At 44.8% G+C, this 17235-nt stretch overlaps 1 protein-coding gene across 6 annotated transcripts in view; it reads left to right on the top strand.

The window, feature by feature from the left end:
- ARMC9 (armadillo repeat containing 9) overlaps nucleotides 1-17235 on the top strand; it is a 138676-nt gene that overhangs the window by 103619 nt on the left and 17822 nt on the right. For all 6 annotated transcript variants that reach the window (XM_027118646.1, XM_027118627.1, XM_027118635.1 and 3 more), the window contains 2 exons: nucleotides 5639-5743; nucleotides 16277-16392. In XM_027118646.1, coding sequence (XP_026974447.1) covers nucleotides 5639-5743; nucleotides 16277-16392 — 221 coding nt within the window. The remainder of the gene's footprint in view (nucleotides 1-5638; nucleotides 5744-16276; nucleotides 16393-17235) is intronic.

The raw sequence follows: 17235 nt of genomic DNA, 5'->3' as shown, positions 1-17235 counted from the left end.
AGAGTAGCCCCCGCTCGCCACAACTAGAGAAAGCCTGAGCGCAGCAGCAAAGACCCAACGCAGCTAAAAATAAATAAATTAAAAAAAAAATAGTTCGTGGTGTGGCTGGACCACAGTTTGTTTAACATTCTCCTGTGGAAGGACATCTATCGTTCCCAGTTTTTGGTTATTACAAATAAAGCTGCTATGAACATTCATGTACAGGTTTTTGTGTGACAGTAAGTTTCCACTTCTCTGGGATAAATGCCTAAGAGCATAATTGTTGGGTCACATGTAGCTCCATGTCTAGCTTTTTGAGAAGCTGCCGTGCTGTTTGCCGGAGCGGCCGCTCCAGTTCTGTGTTCCCACCAGCAGCGTATGTGTGATGTGCTTTCTCTGCATCCTCACCAGCATTTGATGTTATCACTGTTTTTAACTTAGCCATTCTGATAGGTGTGGAGTGACTCACTGTGGTTTTAATTTGCATTTTCCTAATGGGTAGTGATGTTGAACATTTTAATGTGTCATCCGCGTGTCCTCGTTAGTGAAATGTCTCTTCATATTTTTGCCCATTTTCTAACTGGATTGTTTGGGGGTTTTACTGTTGAGTTTTGAGTATTCTTTCTATATTTTATATATTTAGATACTAGTCCTTTGTCAGGTATGTGGTTTCCGAATGTTTTCTGCCAGTCTATAGCTTTTCTTTTTGTCCTCTTAACAGGGTCTTTCACACAGCAAAGTTTTAAAATTTTCAATAAAAATCCGATTTATCAAATTTTCCTTTTTATGGACTGTACTCCTGGTATCAAGTATAAGAACGCTTTGCCTCGCCATGGGTCCTGAAGATTTTCTCCTCTTCTAACAATTTGACAGCTTTACATTTAAGTCCATGGTCCATTCTGAGTTAATGTTTATATAAGGTGTGAGAATTAAAGTAAGGTTCTTTTTTTTTCCCCATGCATGTCCAGTTGCTCCAGCACCACTTGTTTTTGTTTGTTTGTTTGTTTTAATAACAATGGTTGGCATTTATTAGTCATTTACAGTGTATCTGGCACTTTTCTAATGTACAGTTTTCAGAAGTGTCCTATGAGTTAGATTCTATTATTACCATGATTTTACAGATAAGGAAACTGAAAGGTAGATGGAATAAACCGTACAAAGCCCAATGGCAGATGACCATCAGAGCCCATGTTTCTAGCCTATGTGCTCTACTATCTGCCGTATAGAATATTTTCCCTTCTCTAGTATTAAGATATTTTATGATAATTTTAGATTTTAAAAGTTTCCCCAGTGATAATTTACTTTTTCTCACCACGAGATCTGTTCCAGTTTGCAGCAATCTAGTCAATAATTCCAAATTTTCATTATTGAATCTCGGGGCAGCACCACTTGTTGAAAAGACTGTCCTTCCTCTGTTGAAATGCTTTTTGCACCTTTGTCAAAAATCAGTTGGGCGTATTTGTGTAGGTCTGTTTGAGGTTCTCTGTTTTGTTCAGTTGATCTATATCTCTCTCCCTCTGCCAATACCACATAGTCTTGATTCTGGTAGCTATATAATGTCAACTGGGAAAAAAGTGCACAACCTAGAAGTTGAGAGTTATGTTTTATTCAGGGGCTTTACTGAGGACTGTAGCCTGGGAGACAGCCTCTCAGACAGCTCTGAGGGACTGTTCCAAAGAGATAAGGGAGGCACTGGATATAATAGGAGCTTTTGCTGGGGAGGAGAATGTAGTTGAACATCAAAAGATTACTACTAATCACAAAAAAACACAAAAAAACGGACATCTCAAGTTAATGATTTTAGTGCTTTTCAGTGTATGGGAAGATGCAAGAGCCTGGGCTCATTGAAATTACCGTTTTGATATTCATCTTAACTATCTAGGGCCAGTACCTTGTTTTTTTCCATCCTGAGTTCCCCTCAGGGTGCACCAGCAGGGGTGGCTGCAGTGGCTGATGACTTTATGGCCACAGCATCCTTTGTTTGCTGAAATGGCAGACGACAGTCTTTGCCTACAATAAGAAGTCTTGAAATCAGGTGGACTGATTCCTCCCACTTTATTCTTCTTTTTCAAAATTGTCTTAGCTATTCTAGTTCCTTTGCCCCTTCCATACAAATTTTAGAGTAGTCCTGTACCCATCTACAGAAAAATCTTGCTGGGATTTTTATAGAAATTACATTAAACTTGTAAATCAACTTGGGAAGAATTGACATTTGAACTATGTTGAGTTTCTAATTCATGAACAAGTTAATGTCTTTCCATTTATTTAGGCCTCCTTTGATTTCTTTCTTTAGCGTTTTGTAGTTCTCAGCATACAAGTCCTATACATGTTTTGTTAGATTTACACCTAAGTATTTCTTATTTTATTTTTTGTGTGTGTGTATAAGCAATTGTAAATTATATTGTATTTTTAATCAGAGTCTTAATTTAAGACTAGTATGTAGAAATTGATTTCTGTATGTTTATCTTATATCCTGTGACCTTGCTGAACCCACTTATTAGTTCTTTGAGTTTGGGGAGGTCAATTCCTTAGGATTTTCTACATAGACAATCATGTCATCTGCAAATAAAGACAATTCTATTTCTTCCTTTCTGATCTGTACGCTTCCTATTTCCTTTTTTGCCTTCTTGCTCTGTCTAGAACTTATAACACTAAGAATGGTGAGAGTAGAAATCCTTCCCTTGTTCCCAGTCTTAGGGGGAAGGCATCCAGTCTTTCACCATTAAGTATAATGCTAAATACAGGTTTTCTATAGATGTTCTTTATCAAGTACCCCCCATTCCTATTCTTCTGAGTTTTGGGTCATGAATGGATATTGAATTTTGCCATGCTTTTTCTTCATCCATTAATATAATCATGTGATTTCTTTTTCTTCATAAGCCTGTTAATCTTGTGGATTACAATGATTAAATTTTAAATACTGAACCAGACTTGCATCACTAGAACAAACCCCACTTGGTCATTGTATATAATTTTTTTTAGCATATTGATCTATTGGTCTATTCTATTTGCCTATATTTTGTTAAGGATTTTTTTTCATTTTCCTTTAACTCGGTTGTTAAGGACTTTTGCATCTTTATTTATGATGGATATTTGTCTGTACTCTTTTTATAAAAGTACTGTCATTGTCTGGTTTCGGTACCAGGGTAATACCAGCTTCATAAAATGAATTAGGAATTATTTCTTCCTCTTCCGTTTTTGGAGAACATTGTGTAGAATTGGTGTTAACTTTTTAAAAAGTTTGGTAGAATTCTCCAGTGAAACCATGTGGGCCTGGAGAAGTCTTTGGGGGAATTTTTAAATTAGGAATTCAATTTTCTTAATAATTATAGGATTATTCAAGTCATCTGAGAGGCTTTGTGTTTTTTATCTAAGTTGTCAACTTTATGTACGGTTGCTCATAGTAATCCCTATTATCCTTTTTTTTTTTTTCATTTTTTAAAAATCTTTTATTTATATAAGTGTGAACTCTACCTCTGTGGATTTCTACCTGATAATCCATTAATATCCACATTTATTTTCATGCTCACATTGTCCCCATTTGGCCAGTGGAAGTCCCACCAAGTTACCTCTCGTGCATTATATAATTTAATTGTACATTATTTGTTACAAAAAAATTGAACTAATATATCTTTTCAAACAGTGAAAAAGAACAAAAAGTGACAAGGGCCTAAGAGAAGACAGTGGCAAGTAGAAAAGAAATTTAGAAGTATATAGGTGGCGAAAGTGTGATGATTAACTTGGTATGGGCCTATTATCCTTTTGATGTCTGCAGGTCTGTAGTGATAGCTCCTGTTTCATTCCTGATATCAGTCATTTGTGTCTTCTTTTTCTTTGTCAGTCTTGCTACAGGTTTGACAATTTCATTAATCTTTTCAAAGAATCAGCTTTTAGTTTTACCAGTTTTCTCTGTTGTTTTCCTTTTCATCGATATCTGCTCTTCTCTTTCTTACTGCCTTCCTTTTGTTGGCTTTATGTTTACTTTTCTATGTTCTTGAGACTTCCTGTTTTTTTAATTTGTTTCAAGAATGTTTGTGATTGTTCACTGAAGCCATTTTATGATGGTCGCTTTAAAACTTTTTCAGACAATTCTAGCATCTCTGTATCTTGATGTTGGCATCTCTTGATTGTCTCTTAATTCAGTTTGAGAGCACGCTGGTGCCTGGTATGATGAATGATTTTTTATTTAAACCCAGATATTTTGGATACTATGTTATGAAACTTCTGTCTTACTTTAAACCTTCTCTTTTACCCCTGCTGTGGCAGAGGAGCAGGGGCTTCTCCTCATTACTGTTAGGTGTGGGTAGATGTCCAGGTTCTGCAGTTGGCCTCTGTTGACACCCCGGGAAGCGGGGGAGGAGACTCCTTGTTACTGCAGGACAGGGGTGAGAGTTCTCCGTCCCTGCTAGGCCGCCAGTAACACCTCCCTGACTGGAAGAGGTGGTAGGAATGCCTTGTTACTGGCCCCCACGTGGCCTCCCCGACACCGCAGGAACATGGTGAAACGTGGCAGTGGTGAACGTCTTGAGTCTCCACCAGGCCTCCTCTGACACCGTCCCTGGTTGCGGGGCAGGGACATCTCATTACTGCAGAGCGGGGGTGGAAGTCCAGGCTCTCCACCTGGTCTCTACTCTCCCCTCCGGGTAGGGGGGCTTCATTACCACCCAGCAAGGACAAAACTCCCCCTCCCTACTTGTCCCTCTCTGATGTCACCCCGGTGGGGGTTACTGGGGTGCCTTGTCACAGCCTGGTAAGGGCAGAAGTCTCAGCGCCCTGACGCCCTTGCTGGTGTGGTTGTGGGTGGGATGACAGTGTTTGCTCCGGTGTTTGGTTAGTGTCTAAAAGTTCCATCGTGCTGGACTCCCTGTTTCCTGGTTCTTTGGCTAGGTGGAGTAGGCTTTGGGGGACTTTTTTTGTCTTCACCATGCTCGTTTCCGGATTGCTGGCTTCTTCAGCGCCAAGTCGGGAATCTCTAAGGCAAAAAGTAAACCCAGGGGACTCACCACCTTTTATTCCTTGTGTTTCAGGATACCCAGCCAGTCTGCCCCCTCCTCTCCACCTCTCAGGGTCTCATATTTATTTTGTACGTAATGTCCAGTGTTTTTGGTTGTACTTAGTGGGAGGAACAGGGAAAAATATGTCCACTCCATCTTCCCAGAAGCAAAACAGTTTTTCTCTTTTTGCTGAGTCTTCTTATTGACCATAAACTGCGGAAGAAGAGCAAGCCTACAATACACAGTTTTGTATCCTCTGTAAGGCCTGCGCACGTGGTGGTGCTTAGTAGTTATTTGTAGACTGGCTGATTTGGCTGTTCACATGGCACCTTGACCTCACAGAGAAAAACATTCTGAGAACTGTAACTAGGAGAGACCATTCAACAGCATCTTGGGTGAACCTCTTCCCACCTGTGGCCGTGGAAGTGTTCATTAGGTGCCCAGCTTCCTAAAGAGGTGGGTTGGCGTTTTCCCTTTCATCTTCACGGAGGTTGTGAGCAGAGGGCAGACGGCCCTGGAGAACCTTTGAAATGCAAACCCATGAGCCGCTGCTGTTGGGCTAAGGTCTTCCCATTTCATGAGGTGCCCCCTTGGGGAGCCGCCCTCTGGGAACTTGCAGCGAGGGAGGGGTCCAGAGCACTCACCCCGTGTCTCCTTTGAAACAGGAGGACCATGACACTATGGAAGCCGATCTGGACAAAGATGAACTGATCCAGCCCCAGCTTGGAGAGCTCTCAGGCGAGAAGCTGCTGACCACGGAGTACTTGGGAGTAAGTACCGTGTGAAGGGGGCGGGGACCCCGAAATAGAAAGGAGAGATGGACCATTGATGGACTTAGCATTTGCAGTAACACATAAGGGTTTGGTTTGGTCTGTTATGATACTATGTTTATTAGAAGATATGTGTCAGCCAGCTTGCTTCCAGCGGCCCTGAAGTGCACAGCGGCCCTAGTTACTATCCTAAACAGATCCGCTGCTGGACAGAAGGCGGTTAGAGTATAACTAAAAGGCACACTCCAGAGCCTTCGTAACATCCGAGGGTAAGCCCGTCCTTAGTAGTAAATCGTCTGCCCGTCCAGCGTCTTGGTTTTCTCGTGCCTCATCCGTGAGAAGGGAAGACTGCTGTAGCTTTGTCAGTCGTCAGCACACAGGTGATGGCCGAAGCCATCCGAGCAGGTGAGGTCGCCCAATTAGGGAGGCGGAGGGTGGAGAGGGAGGGAGGGTGGAGAGGGAGGGAGGGCGGGGCCAAGGGCAGGGGCGGAGCCAGCATGTCAGGCGCAGGAGAAGGAAGACGGGCCCCTGAGAAGGACAGAAAGTGAACAGTCAGAGAGGCTTGAGGAGGGGTGCTTCCGGGTGGGCTGAGTGGTCAGTCAAAGCACCAAGAGGCCTGTGGAGTCACACATCTGTGAGGGACCATAATCTGAACTCCCCGACGACTCCCTTGCTACCACCCACCAGCTAGATAGGGAAGGGTGTGAGCCAGGGGAGCTGCGCACTGGCTGGGAGAGGACAGCGGCGTCGAGGGCCCAGGTGTCTCGTGGAGCCTTGATCAGAGAACACGTGGGTGAGCAGGTGGGATGCCGCAGGGTAAGGGGTCTGAAGGGAGCAGCAACGGCACAGGATGAGGCCAGTTCCGACTGAAGCCCCGTGACAGATGGCTGGCACGTAGGAGTGAAGGCCGTTGGTATTAAAAGGAGCTCCTGGAATTTTGAAGCTGGTGGTTGACTGGGTCGGTTACATGGACCCTGAAATCTCCTCAGATTGGGCAGGTCAGTGTTGGAGCTGGGATGCTGAACAATTGAAGCGAGGACAGTGACTTGGGAAGGAAAAAGGTGGTGGGTGCCAGTGGCGTGAGCCTTTCCAGGGGCAGGTGGAAGCAGAAAGCACCTGTCCATTCCCATTACTGCCCCGCCCAGGCCCTCATCACCTCACCCTGGGCACTGGTCTCCCTGGTCACCTGGGCCTGGTCTTCCTCATTGTTCAAGGAGTTTCCAGGGGCCCCAGGCTGGAGTCAGTATATGCTGGCAGAACTTGAAGTTGGAGGACAGCCAAGGGCCCAGGCATGGGGACATTGTCGGCGAGGGTTTTGGAGTTTACTCTGCGTGAGCTGGGAAGCTGTTGGAGGGCGCAGAGCAGGGCAGTGCTCAGTCTGACTTACGTTTTACTATATTAACTTCTATTTTCACTCTGGCTGCTTTGTGGAGAATAGACCACATGGGGCAAGAGTTAAAGAAAGGGGGTGATTTAGGAGGCTGGGTGACCACCGGCCCCCAGTCATGGACAAGTGCCTATAGCCCGCCACTGTCCCTAGAAACAGCTCAGGGATCAAAGGAACCTAACTGACTGCGGAGGCTCCATTACGTTAAGTCAAGTGGGGAGGTAGGTGCTTGAGAAGGGACGGAAGTGAGGCCATCCGGGTTCCAAACTGCTGATGGAAGTCTTGAGCCCTGACTAGGCCTTTGCTTCCCTTTGGAAGAACACTGGCTTTGTCAGGGAAGGCCTGAGCTCCATTTGACAGGACGTGTATTTTTTTTTCAATTTATTTATTTTTCATTTTATTTATTTTTGTCTGTGTTGGGTCTTCGTTGCTGCGCGAGGGCTTTCTCTAGTTGTGGCGAGCGGGGGCAACTCTTCGTTGTGGTGCGTGGGCTTCTCACCACGGTGGCTTCTCTTGTTGCAGAGCATGGGCTCTAGGCGTGCAGGCTTCAGTAGTCGTGGCACACGGGCTCAGTAGTTGTGGCTCACGGGCTCTAGAGCGCAGGCTCAGTAGTTGTGGCGCACGGGCTTAGTTGCTCTGCGGCGTGTGGGATCTTCCTGGACCAGGGCTCGAACCCGTGTCCCCTGCACTGGCAGGCGGATTCTTAACCACTGCGCCACCAGCGAAGCCCTGGACGTGCATTTTTAAAAGCAAGATTCTCATGCTTCATGGGCAGGTGGTGAGGAAAACAGAAGGCAAGTTGGTGGGGCTTCTCTGGAGGATGGTGGCGAAGCTGTCGAGAACTCAGCCCTGAGATGCTGGGACTTCCCCACAGACACCACTGCACAAGCACGCGAGGGTCAGCAAGGATGTTCAGACAGAAACCCCAGTACAGCCCCTCCGCTAAATAGCTTTTAGCACCTCTGCACAGTGGAATGCCGCGGGTGAGATCTTATGTTGATGTGGTGAAGATTTTTAACAGCAACAACGAAAACAAGACACCGAACATGCTGGAACTACCAGTTTAATCTTGCAGTTTGGTGAGGCACAAAGTGACAGAGCTTTCAAATCAACCAATAATCCAGCTTAATGGCATCCAGAAATGGTGTCATTTTACCATAGCCTGCAGTTCTAACTCTCCTTAATGCATAGGTACTGTTCTTTTACCAGAAGGAAACATTTAGAAAAGTTCTGCACATGCTTGTTTATCTCATTGGTGTCAGTTACTTGTCGGTGGCAATGTGAGTGGTAAGAATGAAGTACAGAAAGAATTCGTTATAGGGACGTGAAGACCAAGGCTATTAGCTTCCTAGGGCCGCAGTAACAAATGACCATAAACTGGATGGCTTAAAACCACAGAAATGTATTCTCCCACCATTCTGGAGGCCAGCAGTCCACAATCAAGTTATCAGCACAACCACACTCCCTCTGAAGGCTCTAGGGGAGAAGCTTTCTTGGTCTTGCACCTTCTGGCAGCTCCAGACCCTCCTTGGCTTGTGGCTGTGGAACTCCAGACTCTGCCTCCTTTCCTCTTCTCTCTGTGTTCTCTTGTCTCTTATGACACTCTTCACTGGATTTAGGATAATCTAGGATGATCTCTTCATGTTAGGATCCCTAATGTAACTACATCTGCAAAGATGTATCCAAATCCGGCCCTGTTCACAGGTTCCCGGGGTTCGTACATGGACAGATCTGTTGGGGGCCACCATTCGACCCACTAGGCCAGGTCACCATAGGATCTCATGTGGAAACACTTTAAAGTTTTATTAGAAAACTTACTGTTGAGCAGTAATCGCTGAGGTTATAGGAACACTGCCCGTTTTGCTGTCTTTGTTCGTTAGATCCTCAGCCGCCCTCAGCCACCCAGTGTTGATTTGAAATTGACAGCCGGCCGGCGCTGTGAGCTCACCTCACCTGCCCACCTTTGGCTCTGGTGGTTCACGCGGGGGTTGTGCACTCATACCTGCTAACTGCTTGTGTCAGACGAGGGAACCTGCCAGAGACAGAAGGCATTGCATTTCACTAGGGAATGTGCACCCCAAAAGTCACAATTCACGCCTCCCATTCTGGTGTACTAGGTAGACTAGATTTTTCAAGATCAGTGGAAAGCTGTTGACTTTTAGAAACTTGTATTCAAAAATTTTTCATTGAACCTGTGCCATTTGCCTAACACACAACAGAATGCTGGCAAAGTTTCTCAAGCTGTTATCTTCCAGAAGTTTACAGAAGATGACACAGAGCAGATAAAAGTGTGCTGTTGATGAGGGATGGGGGGTCGGGGGTTGACAGGTATCGTCCTGTGATGTCAGAGCTGGCCGTCGAAGGTACGTTAAAATAGAGTCTAGGGGCTTCCCTGGTGGCGCAGTGGTTGAGAGTCCGCCTGCCGATGCAGGGGACACGGGTTTGTGCCCCCGTCCGGGAAGATGCCGCGGAGCGGCTGGGCCCGTGAGCCATGGCCGCTGAGCCTGCGCGTCCGGAGCCTGTGCTCCACAATGGGAGAGGCCGCAACAGTGAGAGGCCCACGTACCACAAAAAAAATAAAAATAAAAAAAAAGAGTGTAGGTCCCAGCCCAGACCTCCTTACCATAATCCCAGGAGTGGTAATTGTACACACCAGTGATTTTAAAACTATAATACTAGTTAGGGCGTGAGCGGGGAGGTACAGTGAGGGCAGCCTGCCAGGGTGTCGAGGGGATGGAAGGGAGCCCTTCCCAGGATGCCTGGACCCATGGCTCCCCGCTTGCTGGGCATTGATGGCCACCCCGTGCCCTGCAAGGCCACACTCGCCGCCTGTCCTCACCCCCCCAAGTTCAAGCAGATAGCGCCTGTGCACTGCAGAGCCCGGGCCATGAAGAAGCTGGCAACCACAGGGAACTCAGGGAAAGCTCGGGCAGAACAAGCCCCTTTTCCTGGGCTTGCCTGAGCGTGGTGGTGGCCACATCACATGTATCCGTTCATTCATAATTCTGGTGAAAACAGCACCCTTCTGTGTTTCTTCTTCAGGCCGTGATGAGCAGCAGATCAAGATTGATGACTTGCCAACTTCTCCTTGCTTGGTTATTTCTAAATCTTTCAGAATCATCCACATTATGCCGAATAATCGCTTAGTTCTTCCTAAAAAGAGTGCCCTGCTTTAAATATCTTCAGTACCCTGGGTAAAGGAGTGTAGATATTCATCATAGGATCTCAGTTGTCTTGTTTTTATTTTGAAGTTTAAACTTATTGTTCAGTTACCTTTAACCACAGTCATAGGCATGCCTTAAATTAGCTGGGCTCACGTCCTGGGCCAAGTCCTGTGCTGAGTGCCTCACACATCTGATTCCATTTATTTAATCTCCTCCCAACAAAGGATGGGGTAAATTCTGCTCGTGTTGCGTGTCATAGATGAGGCAGCTAAGGCTGAGAGCGTTGAGGAGCATTCTCAGGTGTTATCTGAGCCTGTTTGCTCTTTACCACTAAGCTCTGCTGCCTTCCGGGAGAACCGCTGATTTTCCAGTGAATTCTGTTCCGTATTTGAAAGTTTAGAGTCTCCAACTGTGTGAAATATTCAGAATTACTCTATGGTCCAATTTTTGAGCATAGACTCAGTTTGGAGGGGGAATGCCTGGTGTCAATGCTAATCTCTCCCTTCCCACACTTCCTTTTCTGCCAAGTTGGTTTGGAGATCTCCTAAAGGGCTGGTTAAAGCAGGGGTCCTAGCCCAGCCTCCGGACAGTCTGAGTGTGAGGACCTGGCCCCAGGAATCTGCATCTTTATTACACCCCTCAGTGGTTCTAAAGCCAGCATCTGGGCCATGGAAACATTGCCACGTGGGCAGACCTCAAGGTTAACGGGGCCTCAGCAGGGGAAGTGAGTGCATCTGGCCAGGGGGCAGGGCCAGCCCGCCGGAGACAGGGAAGAAGCTTGGGCGCCTGCAGCTGGCCCTGTTTTACTCGCAGTGAAAACCAAAACCGGAGAAGGAAGGGCCTCAGTTTCCAATTTTTCCTTTTTTCTTTCAAATTTGTCTCCACTTTGGGGTTTTTTTCTAATCACTTTTCAACCAATTTTTCCTGCTCTGCCTGACTCTGATGATTGAAAAGTCACTTGGAACTAACTAAAAAGTCCATATTCCTATGTGTGAAAACACAACCGAACAAGCAGGGGGAAGAATCCCCAACCCCCAAAGATTCCAAATCCTTTTCTTTTTCAGTTTGTTTCTGGGATTCTTTTTTCTGATTGCAAAAGAAATACATGCTTATTACTGAAAAGTCAAAAGTAAGCACAGCATAAACAACCACCATAATAATTCTGTCCACCCAGAGATAACCACTGTTCCCTCTATTTTCCTTTCATTTATCTCTGTATCTCATCTTTCCTTTGTCAGTTGGTTTTGAGCTCATCTGCAAGTAGCAGGGAATCCAGCCTTATCAGACCCCAGGCTCGTCTCCCGTCAGAAGGGAAGATCCAGGTTTTGTGGGCCCTCCAGTTTACAGGGTTTTGCAGGCCTTCTTTAAAACAACGGAATACAAAGTTTAGGTATAAAAGTGAATACTTAGAATGAGACTAAGAAAAATAAATCACAGTCAAATTCAAATTTTAAGAACTGACAGATTGATAACCAATAAGGACCTACTGTATAACACAGGGAACTATACTCAATATCTTGTAATAACCTATAATGGAAAAGAATCTAAAAGAGAATAGACATATGTATAACTGAATCACTTTGCTGTACACCTGAAACTAACACAACATGGTAAATCAACTATAGTTCAATTTTTTTTTTTTTAAAGTAGGTAAAGGGAAAAAAAGAAAGAACCGACAGGTATCACAAACAGAAAAATAATGTTTTATTAACTAGCTGCTTGCCACGTGCTTCATGGTTTTCTTTCTGTATATTTTTTGTTTTATACTCTTTGATTGCCTCTACATATGTTGCAACGAGTTTGTAATATTTTCTACAGAGAAAGAAAAGAAAATTAGTCCTTCCTGTAATGTATTTGATCAGCTTTGTTTCTTTCTTTTTTTTTTTTTTTTTTGGCGGGACGCGGGCCTCTCACTGTTGTGGCCTCTCCCATTGCGGTGCGCAGGCTCCGGACACGCAGCCTCAGCGGCCATGGCTCACGGGCCCAGCCGCTCCGCGGCATGTAGGATCTTCCCGCACCGGGGCATGAACCCACGTCCCCTGCATCGGCAGGCAGACTCTCAACCACTGCGCCACCAGGGAAGCCCCAGCTTTGTTTCTTATTACTGATAGATTTGAACATTTTCTTTTGGCTTCACATTTAGTTTTATGGTAATGCTGTGTAAATTTTTAGGATTGTTGTTAAATTTGAGAAAACCATCCTCAAACTTCTTTCATAAAGAAACTGGAAGATTTGGGGGCATTTCAAGTTTTCCTGTGCACTGACTCTTCATAAATTCTCTGATGGTGTGTGGAATTCTAGAAGCCACTTCCACACCAGGACAGCTAGCGATGTTTGGCTATGCACAGAAGTGACTGGGAATCATATTTCCCACTAAACTCAAATTAAAGGTCATCCGGATTCACCGTCCTTTTGGCTAAGTTCTAAATTGCCTTTGGCCATTCCAACACCATGAGGGGGAGTATGGCAAGGGAAGTGAGAGTAGAAAGAAACAGCAGTTTTAAGTGACTGCAACCAAAACATGCTACTTCTGCAAATTTTACAAAAACCATATGAGCACAATGCCAGGGCTCTTTCCTGGGCTGTGAAGCTTTGGTTTCATTAGCTCCATGGGCGCTCTGCCTGGTGCATTGGCCCTTCATTCACATGCTTGTTGCCTCTTGGTCATAAGACGATGGATGCAGCTCCTGGCACAAAACATGATAAAGTCAGGAGGAAGTCAAGCGTGCAGGCCAGCCAAATCCACCCCCTCTACAGTGCTTTTCCCAAAGCTACTTCTGGTGTCCCCCACTTACTTCTTTTTTTTTTTTTTTTTATTGGAGTATAATTGCTTTACAATGGTGTGTTCGTTTCTGCTTTATAACAAAGTGACTCAGCTATACATATACGTATATCACCATATCTCCTCCCTCTTGCGTCTCCCTCCCAACCTCCCCCCCCCACTTACTTCTTACTGGTCAGAACTGGGCCACATGGCCCCTAGCTGCAAGGGAGTCTGGAAAGGTGTTTTTAAGTAGACGCATTTCTGGGCCCACAAAATCAGAGGGCTGTTGGTCAAGAAAGAGGGAATGAGTATTAGGTGGCCAGCTAGCAGTGTCTCCTTCAGCTTCCAGGTTGTTTTCCATGTGTATAGATGGACATATTGTGTGCCTGTATTTTCTTACAAAAATTCATACTGCTCTATAGCATGTCATAATTGCTTTAAGTGATTCACCAATACTCAAAAACTAGTAAATGGGAAATTTTTTACCTAAATTGACATGTTGACCATCTTTTACTACAGAATAAATTATGTTCAGCTAAATCACATGCTGCATTTTTTTCTAATTGTGGTTAAACATGCTGTATTTTTTTAGTATCAGAACCTTTTTTCAAACAGCATCTCCATCCGTAACACAGATGGAAGCTGAGTTCCTTTGGTGAGTAGGGTGGTTGTCAGGAACCCTTTCTCTTCTCTCCCAACAACCCCTGAAGCATTTCTGTGGAAATAGCACATTGTTGGTAGACACACTTTAAGACCTTTCCAGCCCAAAAAGGCTCCTTTGCAAACTGAGGTGCCCAGAGAGTGCCCTGGAGCCCTTGTAGGCCCCTCCGTGGCTCCCCACATGCACAGTGGCTTGTGAGGTGAACAGGAAACAAGCCCTCTGGAAAGAGCTGCTCTGAGACACCGAGCGCCTAACACAGTCGTTCTGGGCCCTCACACCAACCCTGTTCACCAGAGACCTTTCCTCAGGCCTTCTGACGACACACCGTATGGTTCTGCCCACAGGCCTGACCCAGTTTCCTCATCCACTGGAGAGGACAAATACCACCCGCCTTAGATTGTTTCTTAGGCCTGTGAAGTTTTAGGGAGATGGTGTGGCTGACGGGGTTTTCCGAAGGCTGAAACACTCTCAAATATGTGCTGTGTTCTCTCTCCTCTAGGAAGGAGTTGGGAGGGGTGAGCTGGGAGGGACAATGGAACAGGGAGGAGGCAGGGGGCATGGGGGGCTGGCAGCCCACACACTCACTGTCTCCCTCTCCAGTGCCTAAGACTGAGCCTTCCTATCCTAGCCCTCTGTGGAAGGACCCGGGTGTCTGACTGGCATAATGGAGGGGGAAAGAGAAGCCCCGGGTGGTCCTAAGGTACTGTTGAATATTGGCCTGAAGGAACCTGCTCTGGTGATGGGGGCGGACATGTGAATTTGACCCTAGGTACTAGACGGGGACAGCGGGACAGAAGGGAAGTCGGAGGAGAAGCAGACAGCAGTGTTGAGTGACGGCAGTTAAAATAGGCTTCTTTTGCAAATTTCACAAGAGATATTAAGAGAGATGAAGCTGCATATTAGTTCTTATTTGGGAAGCTTAATTACGTTCCTTTTCCTCCAAGAGGGTAGGGGCCTCCCCACCCCTCTCACCTGCCTTTCTCCCCTTCACACCCCCTTCCCTCTCCCCCCACCCGCTGACCAACCCCTCCAGCTGGTAGCTGTCCCCCACAGCACAGGTGAGGCCTAGTGATGCTCTCCCAGAGGCAGTGGGCCTTTTTTTTCTTCTTCCTGCCTCAAATACTAGATAAACCCAAATAACTTTTAAGTAAAATCAGGAAATCAAAGATGTAATTCCAATTAAAAATTTTTCTTTAACTTTTTATTTGGAAATAATTCCAGATTCACGGGAAGTTGAAAAAGTAGTACAGAGAGGTCCCGTGCACCCTTCACCTGGCGTCCTCAGTGGTGGCTGTAGCATGTATTGAACCAGGAGGTTGATGTTGGTACAGTCCACAGACTTCATCCACATTTCATCAATTTTACAGTGATTTCTTTTTTAAACAGTTTTTCTTAATTATTAACATAATATAACCATATTACAGAAAACTCGGAAAATAGAAAAAAATGATTCTTGGTTCACTGTCCTATGTAGCCACTATAATCATTTTAGTGTTCATTTCCTTCCAGTCTTTTTGTGTACTTAGCATAATGAAAAGCATCATTTATGTACAATATTATAACCTGACTTAACAATGTTTTAAATAAACATTTTTCTTCATAACCTAGTCTTTATCATTGTACATGGCCGTGTAATATTTCCAATGAATATGCCATATTTTACTTAATTATTCCCCTATTACTAGACAGTTAGATGGTTCCAGTTTTACTGTGTAATGATTTTGTAACATACAGCTTTATTTAACATCTTCCACATTGTGGATCCTCTCTTTAGGGTTTAACACCCAAGGATATGAACAATTTAATGACTCTTGATATAAAATGCCAAATTACTTTCCAAAAGAGCTGTCTCAAATTTCCATGCCACTGACATTTTAAACTATTGTCAGAAGTGGATGGGGTCATTTCTTTAATTGTCACTCACTTAATAATTGGAGAATGATACACTTTTTGTAAAGTTGTAGTTTCTAGTTACTTATAAAGTTGATCATTTTTTCTTCTCTTTACTGGTGATACTTTTTATTTTGTGACTTGGCTGTTGGACTTCTTTGCCCAGTCATCTACTTAGTGTTTTACTTACTGATTTGTAAGAACTCTTTATCTAATGAAAATCTTAAGCTTTCATCTATTATACGTGCTGCAAATATTTCTTCCCAGTTCGTTGTTTACCTGTTAATTTGGTTTATCATTAAATTACTGTGTATGTGGAAATGTTGATTTTTTATGAAACCAAAGCTGTCTTTTTTCCCTTCTTACTTTCAAAAGTCAGTCCTCTCCAGGGATGTGATAAGTTACCATATCCAGTTGTTTTCTTCTCCTTTTTCCGTGGTTTGATTTTGTTTTTTTAATTTATACTGCTGAATGGTATAATGTGAAAACCTAAGCAGATTTTCCCCGAAATTTTCTGTTCAGCTGAATGATCCGTGTCATGCTCCTTCCTCACTTATTTGCAAATCCTCTTATTACTATAGATTATTAAATGTAGTGAGTTAGAATGTCTAGGTCAGCTCTCAACTAGATGATTTCTACAGCTCTGTTTCCTTTTTGCTTCCACCAGATCATGACCAACACGGGGAAGGTGAGGCGGAAGGGGGCGGCCGGCGTGCAGTGGGGCGGCCCTGAGCCCCTGTGCCGGCCCATCACTCCCGGCGGCCACAGGACCGGGTACCCAGCGTAAGTCTGGGTCCTAAAGGAGGCGGGGATTTACTTTCTTAAGCTTTGTTTTGATCAACTGCAGTGTAAGATGTACGTATTTTTAAAATTCAAAATAAAATTTCATATCAAAAAGCATTTATCTCTTTATTATTTATCTTTTGGGGATTTTTTGGAAGGAAAGAGGTTGAGTCTCCCTCTTCCCCCCATGTCTCTCAGGGTCTCCAAGCCACTTACAGCCTTTAACCAGGAGAAGGCTGGTGTTGGCCAATGTGATTCTGAAGGAAAGGACCAAAAGGACTAGTGGGTCTACCCAGAAAGGACTCCTGTTCTTTTCTGCAGCCTCTCACCGTAGCACCAGGCCCTTTGTTGGGATGGAGTGTCACAGTTTAAGATGCCGTCAGCTTATTTCTACATGACTCTATAAAGCACCGATATGCATTTTTGGCTGCCAAGCCTTATTCATTCTTCATAGCCTTGCTCCTACCCTGTTTATATAAACAAAACTAGTCTGGTTATCCAGAGCCTCTGGTCTCCCTGGGGACCTGAGGACCTGATCCCTGGGGACTCTTGGGGAGCCCCAGGCCAGGCAGTCCAGCTTGGTCAGGGCGAGTCTCTTCCGTGGTCTGGGTGGCCTCTTCTGTCTGGAGAGAACGCTGGAGAGAAACAGGTGCAAATAAGGGGATTATAGAGAGCAGGGGGAAAACCTACATTTATTCATACAACAGTGGCCATAAGATATTTCAAATGAATGTGACATACTTTACTTAGTTATCCCCTACAGCTGGGCGGTTTGCTTATTTCCAGGTTTGCTCTATAGTAATCTGTAATGAACAACTCGGCTCGGGGGATACAGCAACAAAC

This window comes from Aethalodelphis obliquidens, unplaced genomic scaffold (assembly GCF_003676395.1).
Source record: "Aethalodelphis obliquidens isolate GAN/ISIS:26980383/991018 unplaced genomic scaffold, ASM367639v1 scaffold2, whole genome shotgun sequence".
In the NCBI taxonomy this organism is placed as follows: Eukaryota; Metazoa; Chordata; class Mammalia; order Artiodactyla; family Delphinidae; genus Aethalodelphis; species Aethalodelphis obliquidens.
The sequence above is the reverse complement of the archived record's forward strand: the minus strand, read 5'-3'. Positions and strand labels throughout refer to the sequence as shown.